The 25,442-nt window shown below is 39.6% G+C and overlaps 1 protein-coding gene across 7 annotated transcripts; it reads left to right on the top strand.

Annotated features, from left to right (window-relative positions):
* The first annotated feature begins 452 nt into the window (after positions 1–452).
* Positions 453–21,278, top strand: LOC131220975 (uncharacterized). 7 transcript variants are annotated; one of them, XM_058216014.1, is made up of 10 exons: positions 453–613; positions 3,573–3,732; positions 3,949–4,080; positions 8,725–8,813; positions 9,450–9,588; positions 10,091–10,165; positions 10,883–11,004; positions 11,089–11,164; positions 20,282–20,341; positions 20,943–21,278. In XM_058216014.1, the coding sequence occupies exons 3-10, from the start codon at positions 3,967–3,969 to the stop codon at positions 21,069–21,071; spliced, it is 804 nt and encodes a 267-aa protein (XP_058071997.1). In that variant the 5' UTR covers positions 453–613; positions 3,573–3,732; positions 3,949–3,966; the 3' UTR covers positions 21,072–21,278. The 7 variants fall into 7 exon arrangements, with proteins under 7 accessions (XP_058071997.1, XP_058071998.1, XP_058071993.1 ...); XM_058216015.1 differs by having other exon boundaries at positions 3,932–4,080; positions 8,767–8,813; XM_058216010.1 differs by having other exon boundaries at positions 3,932–4,080.
* Positions 21,279–25,442: the final 4,164 nt, after the last annotated feature.

Below are 25,442 nucleotides of genomic sequence, written 5' to 3'. Positions count from 1 at the left end.
TCCAAAACTCAAGTAAACGACGCCACACAAAACTGAGGATATCAAAATCTGACCACTGGAAACTTCGTGAGGGCCATGGAAGGTTTTTTTTTTTCCTGATCATATCTGTACCTATTTTTTAATCCCAGTGGTAATAACGGTTTGGATGGCACGTAAAAATCATGGTCGACTCCAGAGAAGTTTCAACGGTGAAGATTTTCATTCTCATTGTTTCCTACCATGTGGCCCACCTGAGTTTTGCATTTACCTGATCTTGTGCATTCCTATCCTAGTGTGAGCTTGAGAAACTGATGGACAGAACGGATCTTTCACAGGAATATCTGTGGACCCCACATAGCTTACGACCAGAGGAACTTCCACGTGGGCTCGCACAGGCAATTTGCGTCCCTAGATCATTAAAAACCAGGGGCTCCACAGCACCACCTTAAAACCCGAGTAACATTGACATCCTGGGGCCGAGGATCATATACAATCGTTCTCTTTCGATCCTGCATCCTCGCTTTTGTATTTTTGTATTGATAGAAATCTCTCTCGCTCACATATGGATAGCGTCGAACGCAATCCCCACGAATGCGATCCAACAAGCAACTCCATTGCATAGCTCTTCCGCATGGTATTACCACGAATCCTGACGCAAATCTCATTCTTCTCTCTCTCTCTGTACGTATGCAGATATTCTAATTTTATATAATTTTCTGTCGTGGAGTCTATAAAAAGCGATTGTAATCACGAAAACATGAAAAGAGTGGTTGGATTACTCTTTTATCTTTCTCTCTTAACCTTTTCAATGACTTTGGGTTCTCTTTCCGGGTTGTTTTGATTCATTCTCTTTGAGGGTTGAGTAAAGATTGCGAGTTTTTCTGGATTTCCATGTGTTTTGGTGAGTTGGGTTTTCTTGTTTTTCATTGGGTTCGATATTTGATTTTATGATCTGATTGGTGTTTTTCTTGATTTTTTATGTGTTTTTATGAGTTGGGTTTTCTTTAGTTTGATTGTTCCTCATTGGGTTGGAGATTTGGTTTGGTTTTTGTGATCTGATTGTGAGTATTTTTTTATGGATTTTTATGTGTTTTTATTTGTTGGGTTTCTGGATTTTCTTTAGTATGATTTTATTTTTTTTTCATCGGATTGGAGGTTTGGTTCTGTTTTGGGATCCGAATCTGTGTTTTTCTTGGATCTTTCATTGTTTTAGTGTTGTTTTTTAATGGGGTTTGTTTAATTTCATCTCTTTTTGGTCGATTGGATCATGATTTTGAGGATTTATTTTGAGTTGGGTTTTATCTGGGATTGTATTTTTTATTGGGTGGCTGTTTTCTTGTTTCTTTTTAATCTGATTGTGAATTTCTTTGGATTTTTGTGTTGGGTTTTCTCATTTTTGTTTAATTTCATTGGTTTTTTTAATTGGAAATTTGGTTTCATCATCTCTTTAATCCGTTTGTGAGTATCTGTGGATTTTTTTTATTAGACGGTTTTCTGGGTAGTTTGGTTTATGATCTGATACAGATCTTGTTTCTTCACAGATTTTAGTTTTTTGGAAATGAAGGGGTGTTATTTTGATTGTACTTTTTAAAAATTGAATCCTAGAAATTCCTATTGGATTTGTGGGTTTCTTTGATTGTTCAAGATGTCTGCGTCTTTAGTTTTGCGAATGAAAGTTTCTTAATTCCTTATTTATTTTCATTTCTAAACCATTGCCTATAAATCACTCATTCGATTGGTATAATAGTGCTTTGAATAAGATTGCTACTTCTATAATTACGGAAGTTGTCTTTCTTTTTTTTTGTTATTGGACATGGTTGTGCATTTGGGCCGTTCACAAAAAAACGGACGTGCATTTGGGCATTAGAGAATCGATATCCAGGCCAAGATATAAAAGAAGAAAATAAAATAAAAGAACACTGTTATGACAACATAATAGCCAAGTAGCATTACTGTCATATGATATTACGGGCTGTTATGAAATGGAAAAAGGAGAAAGTGGAAATAACCAACTTTTTTACTGAAAAACTTCACTTTATAATCCATAATTAAAATTTTATGGTTTTCAGGACAACTTTTGTATATAACGGCCAACTTTCCAATTATATAATGGCCTTTTCCCCCCCTGAAAATTATGGCAGTTATTTAACAAGTGTTATTCATTACTTAGCACAATATAGAGTTATTTTATTTATTTTTTATAAACCTTGATTTGGACAATACGATACAAAGCATGGATACTGCCATATCCTACTGTTTTCAGAAGTGTTTAGCATATATTACATACTATACATATTACTTTGTTATTGTGTGTATATTTTATTAAGATGTTTGAATACAATATGAGATAATGAAGTGATGAATCTTATGAATTTTGGACAACTTTTAGCTCCCAATATCTTTTATTTTCCTAATTAATTTCATTCTCGAGGTATGATCATATGCACCTGAGTGGGAAATAAGTTACTGTCCATCAATTCTACAAAAAAAAAAATATCTTAAAAAAAAAAGAGCAAAAAGTTACTGTTTGATGTGGAGATTTTTTGCACTTCTGGAGACTTTTGCATCTTTTCATTTTTTTCCTTTCTTTTTGTGAATTTAGTTATTGAAGGAGATTATAGCAATAATATGAAGTGAACCTCTATTTTTTTTCGATGATGACAGGGTGTCCCCACCCTTTTAAGGCAAGTGAACCTCCTCTATGAAGATGGGGCTGTAGAAACTACCTTTGCCATGTCTAAGATAAGAGTTGTTTCATCTTTCAAAAAAAGAAAAAAGAAAAGAAAAGAAAAAAGATAAGAGTTGTTTCCTCTCAGTTGAGAGATTTTCCTTTTCTTTTCTAATATTTTATGGGATGAGGACAAAGTTGTCGATATGCTTGCATAAGGTGAGAAGGCTCACCCTGCATCAGCTCATCATTTCTTGATTTTGAATAATTGTTTTTTAATCTATTTTATTTTTATAACAAAAAACTAGTGATCTTTTGGAAGAAAATGTGGGCCTCAACATGAAAATTTCTGGGCATGAACGAATGGCTGGTCCAATCACCAGGCTGGTTAACCCCATATGAAATCAATGGATGGATCAAGTCAGCCATGCTGACAGTCTGGCTTAATGCACATGTATGGCCTGCCTGATGATTGATGCATGGTGGGGCTCAACTTTTGCATGGCTGGATGTCGCATGCACTTGACACATTGGTGTGCGTTCTGGGGTTGGCAGTAACCGTCCATTGAGGTGCTTGTGACCATGACTCTCTTTACAGTAGTGTGAACAAAGCTATAGTTCCCTTATGTTGGAAGGGTGCACATACTCATATCCATGTCCAAGTTTCTGGAAACTGCCATGTCGTACAGTGTTCCTGCATGTGTATTTGTATTAGCATATTATACATGTAATGTATTTATTAGTATGTCTATCTATCTAATCATGTGCATATTTCTATGTAAGCAATCAAAACTGATGAACGGTTCTTGCTTGGGTTTTTCTTGCCCAAGTTCAGCTCTTGCTTGTACCTTGAAGGGTGTGGGTAGGCTGTTGAAGAGATTGAACATTCGCTGAAGCTTTTGTATCTCTTTTTTGTCTTCGTGCAGTTTCTGGCGCCTTGAAGTCTGTAAATGTAATTGGTTTCATTCAAAGCAAAACCAAAACCTGTTGCCAATAGTAGCCAACTTGGCCTTGCAATTTCTGGAATAGAAGAAGATTTTTTATTTTTCAAATAGCAAGACCAATCTGAGATATAAGATTTGGAAGGTAAGAAATGGTTCAAACAGATTCATAGGCAGTTTTTTTAAAAAAAATTTTAAAATTTTTTTTAATCTACGTTGGGAAATTCAGTGTAACATTGATTCAATGTATAACCGTTTGATTGAACATGTAAATGTGATAAATTTTGTTTTTTCCTCCATTGCAAGAGTTTATCTTTTGTTCACTGATTAGACATGGGTCAAAGAATATGTTATGATGCAGGTTTCTGAGGACACAGCTATGATGATTGAGTCTTATCGCAACCAGGCCGAGGTTCTGGTCAGGAACTACTTACTAGCAGATCCTTTCATCCCATACACTTCCATCATTAGCGGCATTTTCATGTGCAAAATGGTATCACCTCATCTTTATTTTTTATTTTCTTTTTCATTAAGTGGATCAAATGCTTTTTTTTTTTTTTTCAAATATATTTTTATTTTTTATAGAGCCCTTGACCTTGTGCATGTAAATATCAAAAGCTGCTCAACAGATTCCTATGTTCAAAAGAAAGTCATTTCAGATTACACATGAATACGTGGATCTGTATTTAGTATTTTCTCATATGAATCTCAATTCTTCGTTATCATGTATACTTGGCCCTGGCAAATGGTTGGGCTCGGCACTTGATCTGTCCTCCCATGGAACACCCTGCTTAAAAACTGGGCCAAACTGCTTGGAAGCCCAACAAGCTGTCGGCATCTGGCAATTTCTGCATACCCAAGCCTAAACTCATTGCCCATCAACATTGCCTCTTGACATGGGTCTTATGGTTACCTTCTTCCTTCGTTCTCTTCTCAAATTCTACAACAGCCAACCTTCTTATCTACCCCTGATTTTGTGGTTCCTTCCTCCAATCAGCTTTAAACTTGCTCTTACATGACCCTATAACTTGTGTTTTAGAAAGCAGATGGACCACCATAGCAAGGTCACAATTTCATCATGGCCATGCCCCAACTATTTGGGCTTGGGTAATTGGGGATGGATGAAATTAACCAAAAAAGGGTAGAAAGTATTTTAAAAAAAAAAAAACAAAAAAAAGCCAACCAATAAAACAAAGAAAAATGTATAACTATTGATTTATTGTCATTATTATTATTATTAGTTTTTTTTTGAAGGGATAACAAATTGCATTAAATTAAAAAGACGAAATGGAGTTTTTGAAATACATAAAGGGTAAGAGGCCCAATATACTGCTGAAGAGACAACAGGGGAATTAGCATCCCAGTCCCCCTAGGCAAACAAAATGTTTAGCCCAACCAAGGTGTTCCGTTGCGGTATCGATAGGTGTAATGGTGCCCACCGTTACCGATACGGATACGCCCCCTTACGGCCGATATGTAACCAATTTTGAATACCCTGAGCCCAACAGAAAGGATGCTAATCTCCCCTAAAAATATGGCACAGACCGTCAGGATTAGACCGCCTCTAGTTAACTTGCTGAAAAGGTGAGTGTACAAGCTGAAAAATTGATCAACTAAAAAAAAGCAATAAAGAAACATCATCATCATCCATATCCCAATTGATCAACTACACAAATCCTATATTGCTATTCCAGCCTATTGGGGAACTTATCCTCAGTTTTTTTTTTTTTTGGTTTTTGTTTTTTAAATTTTTTTTTTATTATTTTAATTATTCAGTGACCGGGACTGACTCGTTTCAACCCTTACTTGATGTAGGATGGGCGGCCTAGCCTAGAATAATGCAATGAGATCATCAACGGATTAACTAGAACAATTTAAAGCATAAAATAATGCTAATCCATCACAAGCTTAATGTATTCAAATATTTAACTATGCTTAGATGGGACTCGACCAATCGAAGTCGACTAGGATAAGTCACATCTGACTCAGATGAATCAACAATCCATGGTTAAACTATAGTAATCATCAAGTCTTTTCTTACTATCCTCATCCTTGTCCTTTTGGGTGTTCCCTTTGCCCTTGGAGAATCTTCAAGTTGAACCAACTCACTCCTAATCAATGTAGTTCTTGGTCTTCGTGGAAACCTATTAGTGCTATTCCTAAGATCCTTCAAATGCATTCATATCTAATTCCATCCTTCCTCGTCCTGCCACCCATCCATGTCAACATCCTCTTTTCAGTTACATTTATCCTAAGAATGTGTTCCTTTAATGCCTAATAAAAAGAGTAAAAAAGGAAGAGTAATTAATGATCAAAATTTGGAAACTAGTAGTAAGATAAAAGTTGAGTGGGCTGGGGGAAGGGGTGGCTGTGTTAGCCTCTGTTTCTCTGCTTCTGTTTTTCTTCCAGCCCTATCTCAGTGCTGTTTTCAATGAAAGATCTGTTACCTTTCATTAAAATTAAATAAAAAATAAAAAAACAAAAAAAAAACTAGTAATATAGAAGTTGGAATCCACACACACTCACAGCAGATATAAAGACGGGGGGGGGGGGTTTGGGTGTTGTGTGGTGGAAGAGTAGAAGTATAGGATAACCAATGCATTTGGAGAAGGGAATGGTGAACGAACTAAACCCAACACCTTAACAAGGAGTGGAATGAATTCGTGGACTTAAATCTTCTGTTGTTATCTAATAAACATTTAAAATCTTAGGCACAATGTACAAAAGGAATCATAGGATCCTCCATTTGAACATTTGAAGCTTTGCACAATATACTTAGGTTTCCAATTTTGTTAACTGATTATATAATAGTTCAAATTGATAGATATGCCCGAGTACACATGCATACAGGATTTTGCTAATATCAAAAAATGGACAGCCCAGATTGAGTAGAGAAACAAAATAAGTCCAATCATCATCTTGAAACATCTATACGATAGATCTCACTTTGTATTGTTTATGATTCCAAATTAGCACTTTGGTTTGATGATTATGTGTGATTTATGGCTCATAAGCAATGCGAGAGTTGTAACAAATTGGCCTCATTCAGAAGGTTAGGATCATCCGATTGGTGTGGTTCTTGCACCGTCACTTGCTCCAATGGTACTATTGAATGAAACATCTTGATTGATGACTAGGTATCCCATGCATCGTTTAAAAGCTTTGGGGATGCTGCTAATATCCCCATGAAGGTGAGGATGTTGGCAACACATACACACAGAGCTGGCAAGTGGTATGACCTATCGTCGATTCTAACCATTCATTTGGACAATCAGACATTCACACTGCATGGGAAAGCCATGGTGCAAAAATCATACCAATCGGACAATCCTAAACATCCAGTCAATAGCGTGAAAAATGGACAGCCAAGATTGAGTAGAAAAACAAAATAGATCCAATCATTATCTCTTTCTTTTTTCTTTCTTTCTTCTTTTTTTTTTTTCCTTTTTTGAGAGGTAAGAAATTTTATTAAAAGAGCCAACACAGCAAGGCTACAGGGACAAAAGAAAAAAAGCAACAAGAAAGAACCGGGCTAAGCCCAAGCAAAAGAAAAAAAAAAGGAAAGAAAAAGAAAAGAGAATCCAACAAAGCAATAGAACAAATCCACCCCGGCCTGATGGGGCCCAATCCCTAAACAGCACCAGAACCCTAGAGAACACGGCAGCTGCTGAAGAGGAGAGATTCCTGAAACAACGGTTATCTATTCTACAGATCTCACTTTGTATTGCTTATGATTCCAGAGTAGCGCTTTCGTTTGATGATTCTAACTGTGTGATTTGTGGCTCATAAGCAACAGACAGTTGTAACAGGTTTGTGGACTTAAATCCTCTGTTCTTATGTACTAATAATTTAAAATCTTAGGCACTCTGTTCTTATGTACTAAGAATATAAAATCTTAGACACAATTCATATAGGATCCTCCACTTTTGCATAGTGTACTGTTTCCAATTCTGACAACTGGCCATGTTTCAGTAATCTAAGACTATTATTATGTTGGCCCTATCTTAGATGGACCATGCTCTAGAAAACTTAATAGGACAACCCTAACCCTTCGATTTGTTGGCTAGAAATGAATGGTTAATAAGATAGATACATAAAGGGTCGCTGGGGAAATGAAAAGGACCCAAGATTGGTGGCTGGGGTCTTCCAATCTGGGAGATTTTGGGACACGATCAATCCACAGAGGGACATCACAGGCCAATGGTCTGGACTAGGGAACATGAGCCCCACTTGTTGGAACAGAAAACTTGGGCATATTATGCAAAGCTTCAGGTCAACTGTCCTATAATTCCTCTAATGTAATATAACATAAAGCCACTAATATACAGTCCGTTTGAGCACTATCTGTATTTAACCTATAGTTGCACGAACCATGAAGCAAAGTGCAACAGATTTGGGTTTAGGACTAGGGAAGTGTCTGTATTGAAATATTAGCAAGTATAAACTGCTAGTAAGTGGGAGCAGGAGTGAGAGTCTGAAGCATGATTCAAAGCAGGAGGGACGCATGGAAGGATCATGCAACTAAGATCTAAAGAACCGGACTAGACGTTCCTTCCAAGAATTTGCTATTGCATTCATGCATGCATGCAAGCATTGCATACATAGGATCATGCAGATATATTAGCCAATCTGGTGTTGCAACTTGCGGCCTCGGCACCAATTTGGACGCACCCTCCAAAGGAGTGTTTGAGGTGTAGCCAAACAGGTGTTTTTGATGGGCGTTTGGATGCACTTTGCAAGCCCCCATTTCGCCATCCCACTTGACAAAATAGGTGCCAAAATGCTGACTCGACGAAAACCACCCAGTTGTCCAAAAAACAAGCCCAAAATCCTTTTTGCCGAAACCCCTTTTCATAAGTGTGTCCAAACAGACCCTTGATGTTTTGGCTTTGGTCCCACCTTACCTGCCAAAAGAAGCATGCAAATGGGTTGGTGCAAATGGATTGTAATTATTTGTGTACACAGTCCTCTTCTTGTTAAATGAAGCCTCTGTGAGCGTAAAAAGGAATTTTGTAGAGCCATTGTTTAAATATAATGATCTTTTGGACTGGTCATTTTTTGCTTTTATGATATCCCATCGGGATCTCAATTCCCCCCCTAATATTGGCCCACTTTTTCTTTTTTTTTTTGACTTTAGGTATATGATCTCACTCAATTGATCAGTTCTTTTTACTTCAAGGGCTATCATGGGCTCACCAAAATCCAACGCATTGAGTGGAACAATCGGTGTGTATTTTAATGCGGTTTTACCATCATTTTTCTTCCTTGTGTGATTTATTTTCTCATGAGCACTGCTCACCTGCAAGCATAGCTCATGTGAACAGTCATGTTATCTTCTTGGAGTGGGCCCCACCATCATGTGTTTCTCACATCCAAGACACCCATCATATACACCACCCCATATTAGGCCTAGGGCCCAAAAATCAGCCCAATCCATGGTTCAGGTGGACCACACGATAGAAAAGTTTGACAGGGGACACCCACCCTTGATTTTTTACGTGGCCCATCATGTTGTGTATGTGACATCTACATCTACTCCGATCATCAGAAGTGTCACCTGTGCTAGGCATAGGGTCCAAAAACCAGCCCAATCAGTGATTCAGGTGGGCCACAACGAGGGAACCAACTGGAAGGGTGGGTGTTCACCGTTCCCCCGTGATGTGGCCTGCTTGAATCAAGGATTGGGCTGGCTTTTGGAACCTAGGCCTAGCATGGGGTGACGCTTCTGATGGGTGGTTCAAATATGAGAAATACATCACCATGGGGCCTACCCCATTCAGACTGTGCAAATGGATTCATGCGGTCTTGCTCGCAGGTGAGTACCTCTCGCATTCTATCTGATATTTTTAACCCTTTCTGCAGGGGTATTTCTACTGTTCATGCCATTTTTATCACAGTTATGTCTATGTACTTAGTTTTCTTCTCCAATCTCTACTCCGATGATCGACTTGCTGGCCTCATTGTGTTCCGAAGTTCGCAACTCTCTTCCTTTGCATTGGGGGTGAGGAATTTTCTTCTCCATTTGAAAGCTCTTAGATGAGGATTAAGCATGTACAAGAGCTTTTGTAAGTGCACATGCACCTATACATGCAACCGCACATGCCAATGTGGCAATTGTGTGTGACATCTGAGCTCTACATTGGTGGCCCTACTATATATACACGCGCGCGTGCGCGCCCGCGACCTCCCGCAAAAGTGTTAAGCTCATCAGGTGAGCAGCATATATGAAACACAAAGAATGGTTAGAAGAATTGACAACAGTCCACATTCAATGTGCATGTCTGGTCGGCGAAGCGGATGGTTAGTGTCCCAACCTGATTTCTAGGGCCTGGTCATCTGCACAGTGGGGCCCACCTGATGCATGTCGTTGATGCTTCGTGTGTAGAGGTGTGTGTGCCCGGCTTCGAGAAACATGCAAGCCCTTTTATCTGTCTCCATTAAAATGGAAGGAGAAAATGCATGATTCCTACTATTGTGCTTGGGTGTCTTGTGACCTTTGACAGGTTTCCGTGGGGTACTTCATTGCAGACATTGGAATGATATTTTGGCTCTATCCTTCTCTAGGCGGAATGGAGTATGTAAGTGCATTCTGTTTAAAGTTCCATAATCCATATGTGCATGGTGTTATGTCTGATTTGAAGGCTCAACCAAGTCCAGTTGGGCTCTTAAAATATCAAGTCGAAGTCAAGGGCCTGTTTAGAAGTTCTGCAGTTACAGTGCACTGGATTAAGGGTGCAACTTGAGCAGGTTGGGTCAGGTTGAGGGTCAACCTGAGCCCAACCCGACCTCAAGAGGACCCAACCCACAATCCCACCTGAATCCCAACCCCGAGGTGCCAACCCAAACCCAAGCCAAATTACTCTATACTTTTCCCAACCTGACCTGACCTGAACACGTGATTATTCCCAACCTGATCCGAGTTAGTCAACCTGAGTAGAACCCAATTTCAAATCGGGTTTGGTGTTTTCCAACCCAAACCTGACCTGAGGACCTTGACAACCCAACCCAAACTTGGGTTGGGTCAATCCAAGTTGCAGCTCTACAGTGGATTCGCTTTGGAACTTTTCAGTTCCTTGATTTACTGTGGGCTGGATGCACTCCTCTCCCAGTTGCGTTTTGGAGCAGGAAATCATGCAAACAGGACCTCGTCTAGCGCAGTTCCTGTTTCTCAGGTTCTAAAACTCGATCGAGTCCCGAGTGAATTGAACCACTCATCAAGTTTCCAATTTTGATTCAATAAGTTATTTGATTTAACAAAATTGCATGGGACATAAAAGGCAGCTTCTGTGTTTCAGGTGCTCCATCATTTGCTTTCTTTAGTTGCGATAGCATATTCCATGTTGTCTGAGGAAGGGCAGCTTTATACATACATGGTTCTCATCTCTGAGTCAACTACTCCAGGAGTCAATTTGAGATGGTGAGTTGGATAATTCTACTGGTGGCCGTTCCAAAAGAAATTTAATATGGCATGTTGATTTGATGAATCTTTCAATTTGTGAAGGTATCTTGACACAGCTGGAATGAAAAGATCCAACGCATATTTTGTAAATGGAGTCATGATGTTCTTTGCCTGGTTGGTAAGTAAAACAGTTGTTTTGTTTTCATTTGTTTGGTTGGTAACTAATGCAATTTATGCTATCACATAGTGTTAAACAAGATTAAGATGGCCCCTTTGACCATGAAGGTGTTCAGTACCCTACAACCTTGGGGATGCGACATAACTTGGACGTAATGTTCATTGGACTTGGATCTTTGAAGTCAAACATGGGTTTTCTTAGAAAACCTGACATCCCCTCAAGTCTTTCTGGATTTATAACAACTTTGAAATATTGATTTAGTATACAAATTTCAGTTCATGTTGTAGTTCAAAAACCCAAGAACTCGACTCGATGACTAGCCTGGTTGGGTTGACTCAAAGACCTGACTGGGTTGTTGCCTGACTTGATTTGGTCCTTTTACTTTCATTAAAAGAAACATTTGACGAGTAAATGGGTCGGTCCAAGTGTCCACGAGTTGTCAACAAGTCTTGTCGATTTGATAGCATGTCACACTGATGAGTAAGGGTGCAACTTGGCCAGGTCGGGCTCAGGTTGATGGGTTGGGTCGTGTTCAAGGTCAACCGAGCCCAACCCTACCTCAAGAAGACCCAACTTGCAATTTGACCCAACCCAAATTCCAACTTGAACCAAACCCGAAACCCAATCCAAATACACTTGATTATTCCCAACCTGACCTAACCCATCCCGAATTTGCTCGAACCAAACCTAACCCAAGGACCTTAACAACCTGACCTACACTTGGATTAGGTCAATCATGTTCAGGTTGACCTGAACCCAAGTTGCTGCCCTACTCGCCAGTGAGTTTCCTAGTGACTTGGCCACATTTTCAGTCCAAGTCAATGAGTTTTAGAACCTTGGTTCATATTTACACATGGTATTGAAAAATATATCTTGTGTAAGTAGGACTTCATTAGAACCATATAAATAATGAAAGAACATGTGAATAACAGACAAATTAAGGTCTTTTTTTGTAATGTTGTGTCAAGAAATGGCCAAAACGTATGCCTGACATTGGATGCTGTTAACATAGTGATCTTTTAGAAAAAGGAGTGTCCTTGTTACATATTGACGTAGGACAAGCCACATCAACTAGGCCCAAGACCCATGGGCCAAGTCCAGATCCATTGGACCTAAGCCCAGATGTTACAGTTGGCCAATCAACAAGGAGGTTCTAGACTCCTAATTAGGCAACATAATCCAATCAACCAGCTATGCAAAACCAATTAACCAGTCATGCAATGAAATCCCATTAGATCTTTCTTATCTATTTAGCATCGTTCTTTGATTAGTCTTCTATTTATGTAATAATCCTTAGTTGTTGATAATACTGAAACTTTTCTTGTATGCCCAAGAAGTCTATTAAAAGGTCTCACGTGAGTATTCTTAAGGCACTTCTGAATTCAACAGAATTCTAGAATTATTCTCTACTTTAGTTGTGATTTTTGTGCTAAGCATAGCTAGGAGGTGCCTATGTTGGGCGGATCCTTCCCCATTCAATCAGTTGTGTCAAGTTACGCAATATTGGTATCAAAGAATGTTCCGATGGTTAAGCTGAAGTTCTGGATCACCAACACTGAGTTGATCATCCCCTTTTCTTGATCCAATCCCTAGTTTCAATTACTTCTTCCCGAATTTGCATTCAAATCACATTATTATGCTTTCAGAATCTTAAACAGTAAAATCTGCGTTTTTTTCCTTACCTTTTTTCATTACATCTATTTCTTCTACTGCCTTAACTTTTTCTTTTCTTTTACAAAGCCCAAATGTCCAATTGACAAGGGGAGCCAGCATACATCTACCCTCCCAAACCAATCGTAAGCCTCTTCCCATTCAGCCCACTAAAAGCCCTGAAGTGCAGCCCATTAATAGTCCAAAACCAACCCCTATCCCAGCCAATTAAAGGCCCAATGATGTAGCACATAAACAGTCCAAATCCAGCCTCTATTCCAGCCCATTGAAAGCCCAGAAATCCAGCCTATTGACTGTCCGAACCCAGTCCCTATTCCAGCTGATTAAAGGCCCAAAAATCTAGTCCGTTAACAGTTCAAATCCAGTTCCTATTCCAGCCCATTAAAGGCCAAAAAATCCAGTCCATTAACAGTTCAAATTCATCCCCTATTCCAGCCCATTAACAGTCCAAATCCAGCCCCTATTCCAGCCCATTAAAAGCATAGAAATCCAGCCCCCAGCCCATTAAAAGCATAGAAATCCAGCCCCTATTTCAGCTCATTAATAGTCCAAATCCAGCCCTGGTTACAACTCATTAAAGCCCAGCATTCCAACCCATTAATAGTCCTCTGTTCTAGCCCAAAAACTGCCCTCCATCCTGTCCATTACTCCAGCCAATTAACAGCCGATAATCAGCCTGGATATTCTGTTTATTACTCTGCCAATGTTGCTCTCCTGATACGATACCGGTAATGGTCATATCTGTTGAGGGAGGCTTACTAATCAACAACGAGACAATTGCATCAATGAGCCATTTGTAAAGGAGCCAGCTTGGAAACCGTTGTTGATTAGCTACAAGGACAACATGGACAATATCCTGACCCCACCAAAGATTCTCATGGTATAGGTCCTTGGGAGTTTGATTGTGAATTCATGCAACAACTCTTTACAGAGAGCCCACAACCACTCAAATAGAAACGCCCAAGAAAGACAATATCACTAAGAAAATATGAGTTGAAGTTCCCAATTTTACGGGTTGCTTTGATGTAAAGGCTTTTGGTGACTGGATTACAATGCTTGAAGATAGTTTGCATGGTACAACATGGATGATGTTCAATGAGTGGCCTTTGTCGAAGTCAGGTTGAAGGGCTCAACAAGAATCTAGTGGCGAAGTATTGACGACAACAATCTCATCATGCGCTGACATAAGAGAGAAGATGGAAAGTAAGTATTTGCCTTCAAACTACATTAATACCTTTCTCTAGGAGCTCATCGCATTTAAATAGGAAACTTTATTGGTGGATGACTACATCGAACTTATTGTTCATTGTAAGCTTGCAAAGACTGACTAGATAATGACTAACTGCCATCAGGCAGAGTTGCGTTCGAAGATCCAGCGAGAGGTGGTCATGTATGATTTCGAGTCGGTCGACGGTGTTCATTAGAAGGCTCGACGAGTTGATTAATAGTAGTGACAATGGACTCTCACATTTTAGCTCTCTAGCTGAGGTGCTTTCTATGAGAAAAGGTTTGGATTTACATTTTAATCGGACTCCATAGTGCTACTAACTACCTCCCTATCCTTTTTAGCCACGCCCACGGATGCAGACTCTGCCTATTAGGCAACCATAACCTTTGCAATGCCCTCCACTACAAAATTCATACTAGAGGCAGCCAACACTGTAGGGGCATGAATCCTAATCCCCTGATGCTTTTTTTTTTTTTTCAAGTTGAGATCGGCGTGATGTTGATTGTTACCGCTTTGGATAGAGAGGAAGGACACTTTTCTAAATGAGTGTCCACGTATTAAGAACCTCCATTATTGCAACAATGAGGACCCCTATTGCCAGGATGGCCTAGGTAGTATAACAAGAACATTGAGATGGAACAACCCTTTGTAAAACCTGCATCACAACACAGGACCCTCTTGCTGAAGCTGTGGTCAAAACCAAAGTTGAAGGTCTCACTCTTATTATACACCGCCTCCTTACCACCATTGAGGAAGTTGAAGATTGACAACGGGCCACTATTTTCCATACATGGGTAAAGTGCCAGGGTAGGTTATGTAGCATGATCTTTGATGGCGACAATGCGATGAACATCAAGATAATTGAAAAGCTCAAATTTGCAACTAAAAAGCATCTAAAGACCATACAAGGTTGCGTGGGTCAATGACACCGCCATCCCCATGACTCAAAAGTTGTTTGGCGTCTTTTTAAAATCAGCATCTATGAGAAAGGCATTTAATGTGACATAATTTCGATGAATTTCACACGCATCCTTCTCAATCGATCTTGGTTCTTTGACCAAAAGGTACAAAGTGACAGTATGGCTAACACACATACTTTCCTTCAGCGAGGTTATTGGATCTACCTTCGTGTGTTGCAGCCTATGTTGCCTCCTTCATCTGCCACCCCATTGTTGACATCAGCTACTCATCCTAACTCCCGTGTTCTCACCTTGCGGAAGTTCGAGAGAGAGTAGGGTAGCTCTGGTTGCAAAATAGGCAAGCGTCTGTTACTAATCAGGATGCATATGTTCCTAATGAAATCAAATCTATGCTTCATGACTTTCAAAATGTAGTCATTGGTGATTTGCCTGGGGAATTGCCTCTGTCGTAGGATATTTAGCATGCCATAGATTCGGACATTGAAGCATTTTTACCCAATTTATACCAGCATACCAAAAGAGTCCAACTAAGCATGTTGAGTTGAAGTGTCAAGTTGATAAGTTGTTAAGAAAGGGGCTACATCCGAGAGAGCCTAAGCCCATGTGTTGCGGTAGCCCTCCTTACCCCCAAGAAGGATGGTAGTTGATGTATGTGTATGGACAGCTGGGCTATTAATAAAATCATGGTGAAGTACCACTTCCCCATTCCTCAGTGTGCTGAGTGCTAGTGGTTTTCTCGAAGATTGATCTTCACAGTGGATATCAATAGATCTGCATCTGACCTAGTGATTAATGGAAGGCAGCATTGAAGCAAGAGCAAATTTGTTATTAGCCACTTTTGCTTATCAACAGTAAGTTGAGGGAAGAGCACCTCAATTACCTAGGTCTTGTCTTCAAAGTCCCTCGCCGTGAGCGCTTTTATATCAACCTTAAAAAATGGACCTTCATGAGTACATTTGTGATATTCTCAAGGCACGGTGTCTCATCCCAATGTGTAAAAATGGACCCCACCAAGGTTAAAGTCATTATTAATTGGCCAACACCTGCCACTATCTCCAATGTTCATAGTTTCTGTGGCATCCAACCGCATTTTATTGACGCTTTGTTCAAACTTCAGTAGCATCATGACTCTGATCACTTATTGCATGAAACAAAGAGTTTCGATGGTCAAGTGCAACGACAAGAGCATTTGATAAGAGCAAACGTAAGATGACGGAAGCTTTAGTTTTGCACCTTTCGGATTTTAAGAATGTGTTTGAGGCGAGGTATGACGCTTCTAACATCAGCACTGGTTTTGTCCTCAATCAAGAGAATCATCCAATAGCATTGTTCAGTGAGAAGCTCTCTGGTGTGAAGCAACAATACTCCATTTATGACTTGGAGTTCTATGCCATTGTTCAAACTCTATGGCGTTGGCGTCATTATTTGATTGGCAAAGAGTTTGTCTTATACTCTGATCATGAAGCATCTATGTATATGAACTCTCGGTCAAAGATGTGTGCTCGTCTTGTTAAGTGGAGCACTTATCTATAGTTCTCTTTTGTCTTCCGTCACAAGGCTAGCAAGGACAATCAAGTTGATAATGCCTTGAGCCATCATGCAAATTTATTGTCATCGAGTCTGTCACTGTTCTGGAATTCAAAGAGATAGGACATGAGTATGCGAAAGACAAGGATTCCAAACATATGAGTGCATACATTCTTAGTGGAGGGCATGTGAGACATCACATTTCAACATTCATGATGGCTACTTATTCCAGGGACGCAACTTTACCTACCAGCCATATCCATCCGTGAGCATATTATGAGAGAATTACATGCTGATGGGTGTAGTGGTCACTTAGGTGTGGTAAGACCCTAGCCCTCGTTAGAAATAAATACTTTTGGCCTCATCTAAAATCAGATATCGCGAAGATCTGCTGTTTATATAGGGTTTGCCAACTCACTAAGGGTGGATTGTATCAACTATTATCAATTCCACATGTTCCGCAGGAAAATATCAACAGGGACTTCATTATGGTGGTTGACCTATTTTCAATAATGGCTTATTTCATACCATGTTCAACTACAGCAGAGGCCCTCGAGATTACTTAATTATTTTCTTTAGAGGTTCATCTTCATGAGCTTCCAAAGACAATTGTGTCAAATTGTGATATGAAGTCTATAAGCTATTTTTGGAAGACTCCTTGACAACAAAGATCAAGCTTTGATTCTTTGGCACCTACCACTCTTAGACTGATAAGCAAATGGAAGTGGTCAACCACAGCTTGGGCAAGTTGTTACAGTATCTTATTCGCAATCATATAGTTACGTGGGACCTTATAATACCCGTGGCTGTGTTGCCTATAATAACTCAAGCAACGGGTCCACGAGGATGCCAACTTTTGAAGCAGTGACTATTATTAATCTATGTCTTCCAATCGATTTGGCTCCCTTACCCACATAGTTGAGACCAAGAGCAGAAGTTGATGAGTTCATCCACCATATGCAGCGAAGCTTGACATAATATCGCCGCAAGTAATGATAGTTATAAGCAGCATATAAACATTAGGCATTGTTTTATCAAATTTGCGAAAGCTAACATGGTTATGGTGGTCCATAACAACCCCCCCCCCCCCCCCCGGGAAATAAAATAAAAGAAGCTCCATCCCCATAATACAGGACCATTCAAAACATGGAGAAGATTAGTGTCAAATCTCCCACCAAATTTACCTGTCAGTCCTACTTTTAATTTGGAAGATCTATCTATCATGGGCACCATACTGATGATGGTATCGAGGAGTAAGCTATCACATTCCCAACCATTTTGCCACCTACAAACACGATCATCGATGTTTTTAACGACTGAATCGTCTCCACGTGCCAAGGTGGCTGCCAGAAGTTTGTCATTCATTAGCGTAGAGGTGGATCCTTCACCATTCAATTGGCTGCACCAGATTTTCAAGCTTTAGCTTGGAGGCACCTACATTGGGTAGATCTTTCCCCATTCAATCGGTTGCATCAGGTTGCTTTAGATTGCTTTATTGTGCTACATATGTTGGACATTTATACTTGTTAGTTGCTTACTAGGACAAAGAAACATGCAAGGTATTCTATAATGGTAATAGGGGCCATAACAGCTAGCTTTATGGCTGTTATGATACAGACCGTTATGGCCTTGTAATGACCAAAAAAAAAGGATCAAGGGAAGAAAATGTATCAGTCTGTTATGAGCCAATTTTTTCAGAATGGCTGTTACAACCCCATATCACATAACGGTCCCCACCATTACCGTTATGTAACGGCCATTACGTAATTGTTTTTTAATACCATGGAAACAAGGCATATCACTCATCAAATGAGCCTCAATCGGGACTCAACCATGTTGAAGGTCTTAGTTCAACTGATTGTTACACCTGGCACATTGGTTAATATGATACCAATCCTCCAACCCTTGGTTTTAAGATTCCAACAAATTCCATGCAACTCATCCAAGTCAACTCGGTTTTGGTCGAACCCGATCTGGTTCAACACCATGAATCACTCTCACTCAGTTGAGCAGGGCCAAATCACCCCCGACTTGGGCAAGTCACGACCAACTTTCAGCTGGAGGAGTCTGTCCGAGTTGCTGAGTCCTTTAACCATGCTCCAATTTCATCCAGTAACTGGGGTATTATACATTTGTGATATTTTATATAGCACTGATGTTATGTAGTGATTTAATCGCCATATCAGCTTAATATGGAAAGAATGGCACCCACGATACCTCTATCTTGAGAGTTTTCAAATTTGCAGATTTGCCTGTCTGGATGTGATCATTGTTGTACTCAATATGTGTGACTGTACTGGCACTACCTGTCTTGAGTCATTGCGAGTCAAAATCTTATAGTTATGATGCACTTTGATAGCATTGACACAATAGAAGTGGTTCTTTGATATCCGTCTCCTTTCCTACATTCCTTTCTCTCAACATATGTAGACACTTGTCATTAGGGCTGTCAATGGGCCAAGCTAGGACCAAGCATACTAAATATTTCAAATAAGCCAGCCTGAGAGGTCCAGGTGACCAGTTCAAAATCTGTTCCATAGACAATGCCAGGCCCAGCCTGTCAACAACCTTGTTTGTGTGTACAAAGTTTTGAAGAAAAATGATCCCATTGCATTGCGCATTGTAGATTTTAATAGATGGCATAAACCAAACACCATGCTCATGCTATTTTATAATACTTATGTAAACTTAGCTATTTTAACTAGGGAAAAGGTACTATGCGCTCGACCTCACGATAAGCTCCCATGAGGTCGAGCTGTGTGGGCCCCTCCGTGATGCGTATCGACCATCAACACCGTGCATTTGATGGGTCCCCTTTAAATTATGGGATATCCCAAAAATCAGCCGTATACGGAACTCAGGTGGGCCATACCATCTAAAATCATGTGAAGTCACCGTTAAAACATATAAAAGCACTTGGTGGGGCCCACCTGAAATTTGCATGCGTCTGAAACTTGGTCTGAACCCTCATCCAAGTGGGACACACATAATGGATGGGCTGGATTTGCAAACCACATCTCGGTGGGCCCAAAAAATGATTATGAATGTTTTAATGGTGCACGGCCCCTCTCCACTTCTGTATGTGGTGTGGCCGACAGAAGTCACGGATTGACTTGATTTTTGAGACCTAGGCCCACGATGGAATGGTGCATCTGACTGATGGGGTAGATGTTCGAAACGCATCACGGTGGGGCCCACACAGCTCGACCTCATGGGACGGACTCGTGAAGTCGAGCGCATAGTACCTTTTCCCTTTTAACTATTCTGTGTAATTAAAAATATTTACAATCATAAAATATCGAGTCTGAGTCAAATCGATTACCCAACCCAAATGAACTTTGAGTGGAGTTGAGTTTTTGGATTTTTAAACTATGCTATAAACTCAAAAACTCTTAAAGAGTAATATGATTTATACTGTATGACTTGAAGGGGTAATGATCTCCAAGGAACCTGTTCATAAATAACTTCTGTGAGAACTCATCCCACGTGATGTGTGCACGACATCGAACCCGTCCATCAGATGCATCACCTCATGAAACCCCTAGTGCCCAGAAATCAGCCCAATCCAAAATTTTGGCAGGCCACAACAAAGGGAACAAAGTGGGAGGGGATGCTCAAAGAAACTGAGTTTAGCTCAAATGGAGGTTGAACTGATTCTTGTCAAAGATCCAATTCCACTTGCCATGTTGATTAAACTCAGATACTCGAACTTGACTCGACCGTGTTTCTAAATCCATGATTGCTACTGACATAGAAATAAACTGTATGCAGGTAGCGAGAGTTCTCTTGTTCGTTTACCTGTTTTATCATATCTATTTGCATTACAATCAGGTGGGGACCTCAAGCTTTAAACTCTACAGCCTTCCTTTCTCTAGAATATTGAAGGGGACATGATCCCATGGAGTTGGATTGTGGTGTAAGACTCCAATCGGCAGACTTGGACAATCCAATCAACTATTATGGACTGTCCCACATTTCATGGCAGCTATGAAAAGAAATACACCAGATGGACCATTCTAACCATCCAATCAATAGACTATAAAATGGATGGTCAAGATCATTTATTGGAAAAATAGGCCCAATCAGCTAATTGATACATTTATTTGTTGGGGCCCATCATTACTCACTAATGGTTCTAAAAACCACTTTGATCGTGTCATTGTGACCATCCATTCAATGGTTGGGAAATGAATGGCTATGAAAAGAGAATGTTGTCTTACACACATGGATTTTGGTCATCCCGACTGGTGTTAACTTTTTGTGGTAGCCTATGAAATGAATACCCGACCTAATGGACAGTCAGGATCAGTTGATTCAACATCTACATGGAGTCGACTCCAGGTGATTGTTTCCCTTATTTAAAAAAGAAAAGAAAAGGAAAGGTCCAATTAACTTGGCTAGCTTATGCTTGTCTCCTTTTTTTATGTGGCAGGTGGAGCAGATGCATGCCTTTGGTTTTCTGTTGGTATTCGTGGTCCCTGCCCTGCTGTCGATCATGAATCTGATGTGGTTTGGGAAGATCATCAAGGGTCTGAAGAAAGCATTAGCAAAGAGGCAATGAAGTATGTATTCATATGCAATCTCTTCTTCTTCTCCCTCCCTCCCTCTCTCCCCCCTCCCCCCCTCTTTGGGTTTTTCCACTTGCATTCTTCTCACATCTTCCTCTGTATAAAAAAATCATATCACACCTTGTAATGGAGCGGAAATGCGAATGAAAGATGGAGAGGGAAAAACACAAAAAGAAGCTGACGCATGGTTATGATGTCAATTCAACTGTTGTACATGAAAATATTATTTACATATGCCCAATCTCATTGCGTATAGTTTGAGCTACATGCTACTTCTAGATTTTTACTAAAGGTTGCGCTAAGTTAAACTGATTAATAATGAAAGTGAACAAAATTTTATAATATTTGGTGCAACTAAACACTACCTGAAGTAATAGTAAATGACAATGATTTAAGTATAAAGATAAAGAAAAAGCAACCGACCTAGTTTAATATTTTTATATTATTTTACTAGAAGCATGGAAAAGATTAATTAATTTCTATTGAAAATAGAAAAATGTAAAAACTCATTGAAAATATTAATTAATTTTAATATTGTAATAAATATATATGCAAATTATCATGTACCGTAGGCTACACAACTTGAGCTATTTTTCATGAGCTACGCAATAATAAAATTAAGATATGATATGTAGCATAAGCTATGCGCTATATAGCATAGCTATTTAAAACACTGGTATCAATTTGTGTTAGGACATTAGCCTAAAAATGAGGCAAATTGGAGACTCGAGTGGGCGTCAACATGGCTTGCCCACTATGGAAATCATTTTCACACTTCTTTCTCTTTGCTGATAGCCCACACTTTTTCCCGTCTCTCCCCATATTTTCCTCTGAAATTCTCTCCCTTGTTTCTCTTTTTTCCTTTCTTCATGTGTATAGCATGCGCTATACGCTTAGTCTATCATTAAAGTGAAAAGTTTCTAGGGCATGGTAGTCTCCAAGAGTTAGTTCACACCATAGTTCTTAAACTCAGTGACTTGACTCAAAACTAGGCTTGATTCTGAAGATGTGTAGTTGGATAATGCCTATAACCAATACAATACAAGATCCGTTAATTTATATATTTTACTTTTTAAAACCATTTTAAATATCAATTACTATTGAAGATGTTAATGATTTAATTATTACATATCGATTCGAGTTAAGTGAAGACTTGTCTATTGAGTCTTTTGAGTCAATCCAACCTGGTTAGAAATCAAGCCTCTCGGGAGAATCAATGACAGCACTGCATATTTGATGCACTGCCAGTCCATCATCTGAGAATTATTAATTGGCTAGTTGTGAATAACCCCATGGCTGTGGAACAAAGAATTATCCCTCATCTATACCGAGGTATTGACGGTGATTCTCAAATATTGTGGAACAGAATGTGATATGACAAGATAGAATGCAATAGAAACAGAGACAAGGAACATGTTACCTACTCGTAACGGTCAAAGCAAGCCCTTTAATTTTGAATTCTTTAATCAAGTATTCATCAAATCTCCTCAAGTAGAATTCAAACCTACGATCAGTCAGTTAGCAGTCAACCGCTCTACCACTAAGCTACTGAGGAACAACAGGAGATTAGATCTCATCGAGTTCAACTCCAGTTCTCAACCCATGACCAATATGAACCCGAAGCTTCCTTTGTAACTCACAGAACTTCCTTCGAATCAACCCAACCTGGCTAGACATCGAGCTTTTGGGTTTTTGAACTATGGTTCGCACATATCTCCCACCATAAAAATTGAAAATTAAAAAGGCTGGGCGAGTAGCGTTCAACAAGCATTTCAAAATGGAGTTCCAATATTCGGATTTTGAAATGCTACTAGATTCCCGCCAACCATCTTTAAACGGGGTCAGGTTACGCACCTCACCCATCATCATGGGGAGTGGATTAAGTGTGCCCCCGGCCTCACCCAAGATGGTGGGGCCCACCTTGATGTACGTATATTCATTTTCCCCTTAACTTTTTAGGGCATGAGCCAAAAAATGAAGAAGGTCAAATCTCAGGTGGACCAAACTTTAGGAAACAGTGCTGACTAACACCCAATCATTAAAATTTTCCAAGGGCCCACTGTAATGTTCATTTGCCATCTAAGATGTTCATAAAGTCACAGGGACCTAAATGAAGGTTATTAAAAATAAAAATAAATAAATAATAAATAATCAAATATCAGCCCATTAATGGTCAATTACTCGCTGTTTCCTATGGTACGGCCCACCTGAGATTTGTACATTCTTCATTTTTGGGTTGATGCCCTAGATTGATCTAGCAAGATGGGGAAGTGAACTGAGTGAACTTTGTGGGCCCCACCATGATTTATGTCTTTTATCCATGCCATCCATCCATTTTACCAGATAATTTTAGGAAGTTAGCTCAAAATCTAAGCATATCCAAAGCTCAAATGGACCACGCCAAACTAAACAGTGTGAATTTAACGCCCACCATTGAAAACTTAAGTTCTGGATCAAGCATCCATGTCTGGTGATCTTATAAACAAGTTGGATGACAAATAAATATCACTGTGGGCCTTAGGAAGAGGTTTCAACGGTGGAGATCATTTTCCTACTGTTTCCTGTGGTTTGGTCCACTTGAGCTTTGGATATGCTTCAATTTTGGCCTCACGGCCTAAAATGATCTGAAAAAACGGATGGACAGCGTCGATAAGACACAAACATCCATAGTGGGCCCCACAGAGTTACTCAGTTCTCTGCGTATGGAGTTACTCAGCACCAATCCACTTCGCAAAACGGATGGACGGTGTGGATATAAATACATCAAGGTGGGCCCCATTGCACCTAATCCACTCCCATCATCCTAACATGGTGAGTGGGAATCCCAACATGCATCTCAAAATGTATTTTTGAGACTTCAAAAATACATGCTGAGGTATTGTAATGGGATACGATGGAACTGTGGCCATTGGATCTGGGTCATGTTCAGTGATCCAAACCGTTTACAAGATAGGCCTCACTATCCTAATGAAACCCAATACTTCAAACCCGCATTATTTAACTTTTTTCTATTTATAGACCATTGCTTTTAGGTCAAACGCAAGCCACTAAGATTGCCCAATACGTGAGATTTATTTTTTCCTTCTTTGGCGTTTGGCCCACCTCGCGTTTGGCCCACCTGGATGGACATTTATTGGACCATTAAAATTGAAAAATATCTAATGATCATATTTTAACAAGTATCAATGAAACAGTGGTTACTTTAACTTCAGTGAGCGGATTAGGTGTGGGCCTTACTGTGGGGCCCACCTTTATGCATGTATTCTATATACACACCATCCATCCATTTTGCCAAATCATTTTAGGCAGGAGCCCAAAAATGATGAGGATCCAATTCTCAGTGGACCATACTATAGGAAACAGTGGTGATAGAATGCCGTGCCATGAAAAACATATACATAAACCCAGATGAAGGGAAAAAACAAATATCAGCTTGATTCAGAACCTGTGGCCCATTAATGGCCAATCACCACTATTTCCATTGGTATGGTCCACCCGAAAATTAGATCTATTTTATTTTTTGGCTCATGCTCTAAAATAATTTAGTAAAACAGATGAACAGCATGGACATTAAATACATGCATCAAGGTGGGCCCCACAGTAAGGGCCACACCACCATGAGTGAAGCCAGGGCGACACTTAATCTGCTCCCTTAATTTCAGTTAAAGAAAATAATATCCGAATGTCTGCGAATCAAGCATCATTATATACCAGAGCATAAAATAATAACCATATAACTAAGTCAAAATAAACCATCCAAAATAAGGTTAATCTTATTATAATAAGGCATGGGCTGGCCTTTCCATATTTCATCCGTTCATCAGGTGGTTCCTTACGCAAAAAAGAACCTCTATAGAAGATCAAACACGGGCCCACTCATGACTAATATGGGCCACACCTGAAACACCATATCAATCAAAAGAATGGACTGGGGCTAGTTCAAAGTTTTCGAAAACCCGTATCGAGCTTACTCAAGAGTGTGTGCTCATGAACCTTGCATTTGAATGTAAGCTTAGGCCTGTTTGGCTGTACTTTTAAAAATAATAATAATATTTAAAAAAATAATTAAAATAATAATTTAAAAAAATCATCTCATTTAAGTTAATAGTTAACTTTTAAGCAGCAACCAAATAGAGCCTTAGAACTTAAACTTGAATAGCAATTCCCGCATCATGAGGCACCAACTACCAACTACCACAGTCGGATGAATGGTTTTGATTGCAAAGCATAGGAGAACTGATTCAGTCAGGCCATGGCGTGATACCATTTTTTGTTAGACAGCTAGACACGGTGAGTATGTATTCAAACCGACAATCTTTTGAAAGTTAATGCATCCCTTTTTGACAAGAGTCTGGTGGGCCAAT

The sequence above is a fragment of the Magnolia sinica genome, chromosome 12, assembly GCF_029962835.1.
Source record: "Magnolia sinica isolate HGM2019 chromosome 12, MsV1, whole genome shotgun sequence".
In the NCBI taxonomy this organism is placed as follows: domain Eukaryota; kingdom Viridiplantae; phylum Streptophyta; class Magnoliopsida; order Magnoliales; family Magnoliaceae; genus Magnolia; species Magnolia sinica.
Note: the sequence above shows the minus strand (reverse complement) of the source record. Positions and strands in the feature narration are given on the sequence as shown.

Bases quoted from the DNA above. Each gene is read 5' to 3' on its own strand.
- LOC131220975 (XM_058216010.1), top strand. From the start codon at position 3,940: ATGATGCAGGTTTCTGAGGACACAGCTATGATGATTGAGTCTTATCGC. The intron at 8,814-9,449 runs GTGTGTATTTTA...CCCTTTCTGCAG, and splicing joins CGCATTGAGTGGAACAATCG to GGGTATTTCTACTGTTCATG. The intron at 10,166-10,882 runs GTAAGTGCATTC...TCTGTGTTTCAG, and splicing joins CTCTAGGCGGAATGGAGTAT to GTGCTCCATCATTTGCTTTC.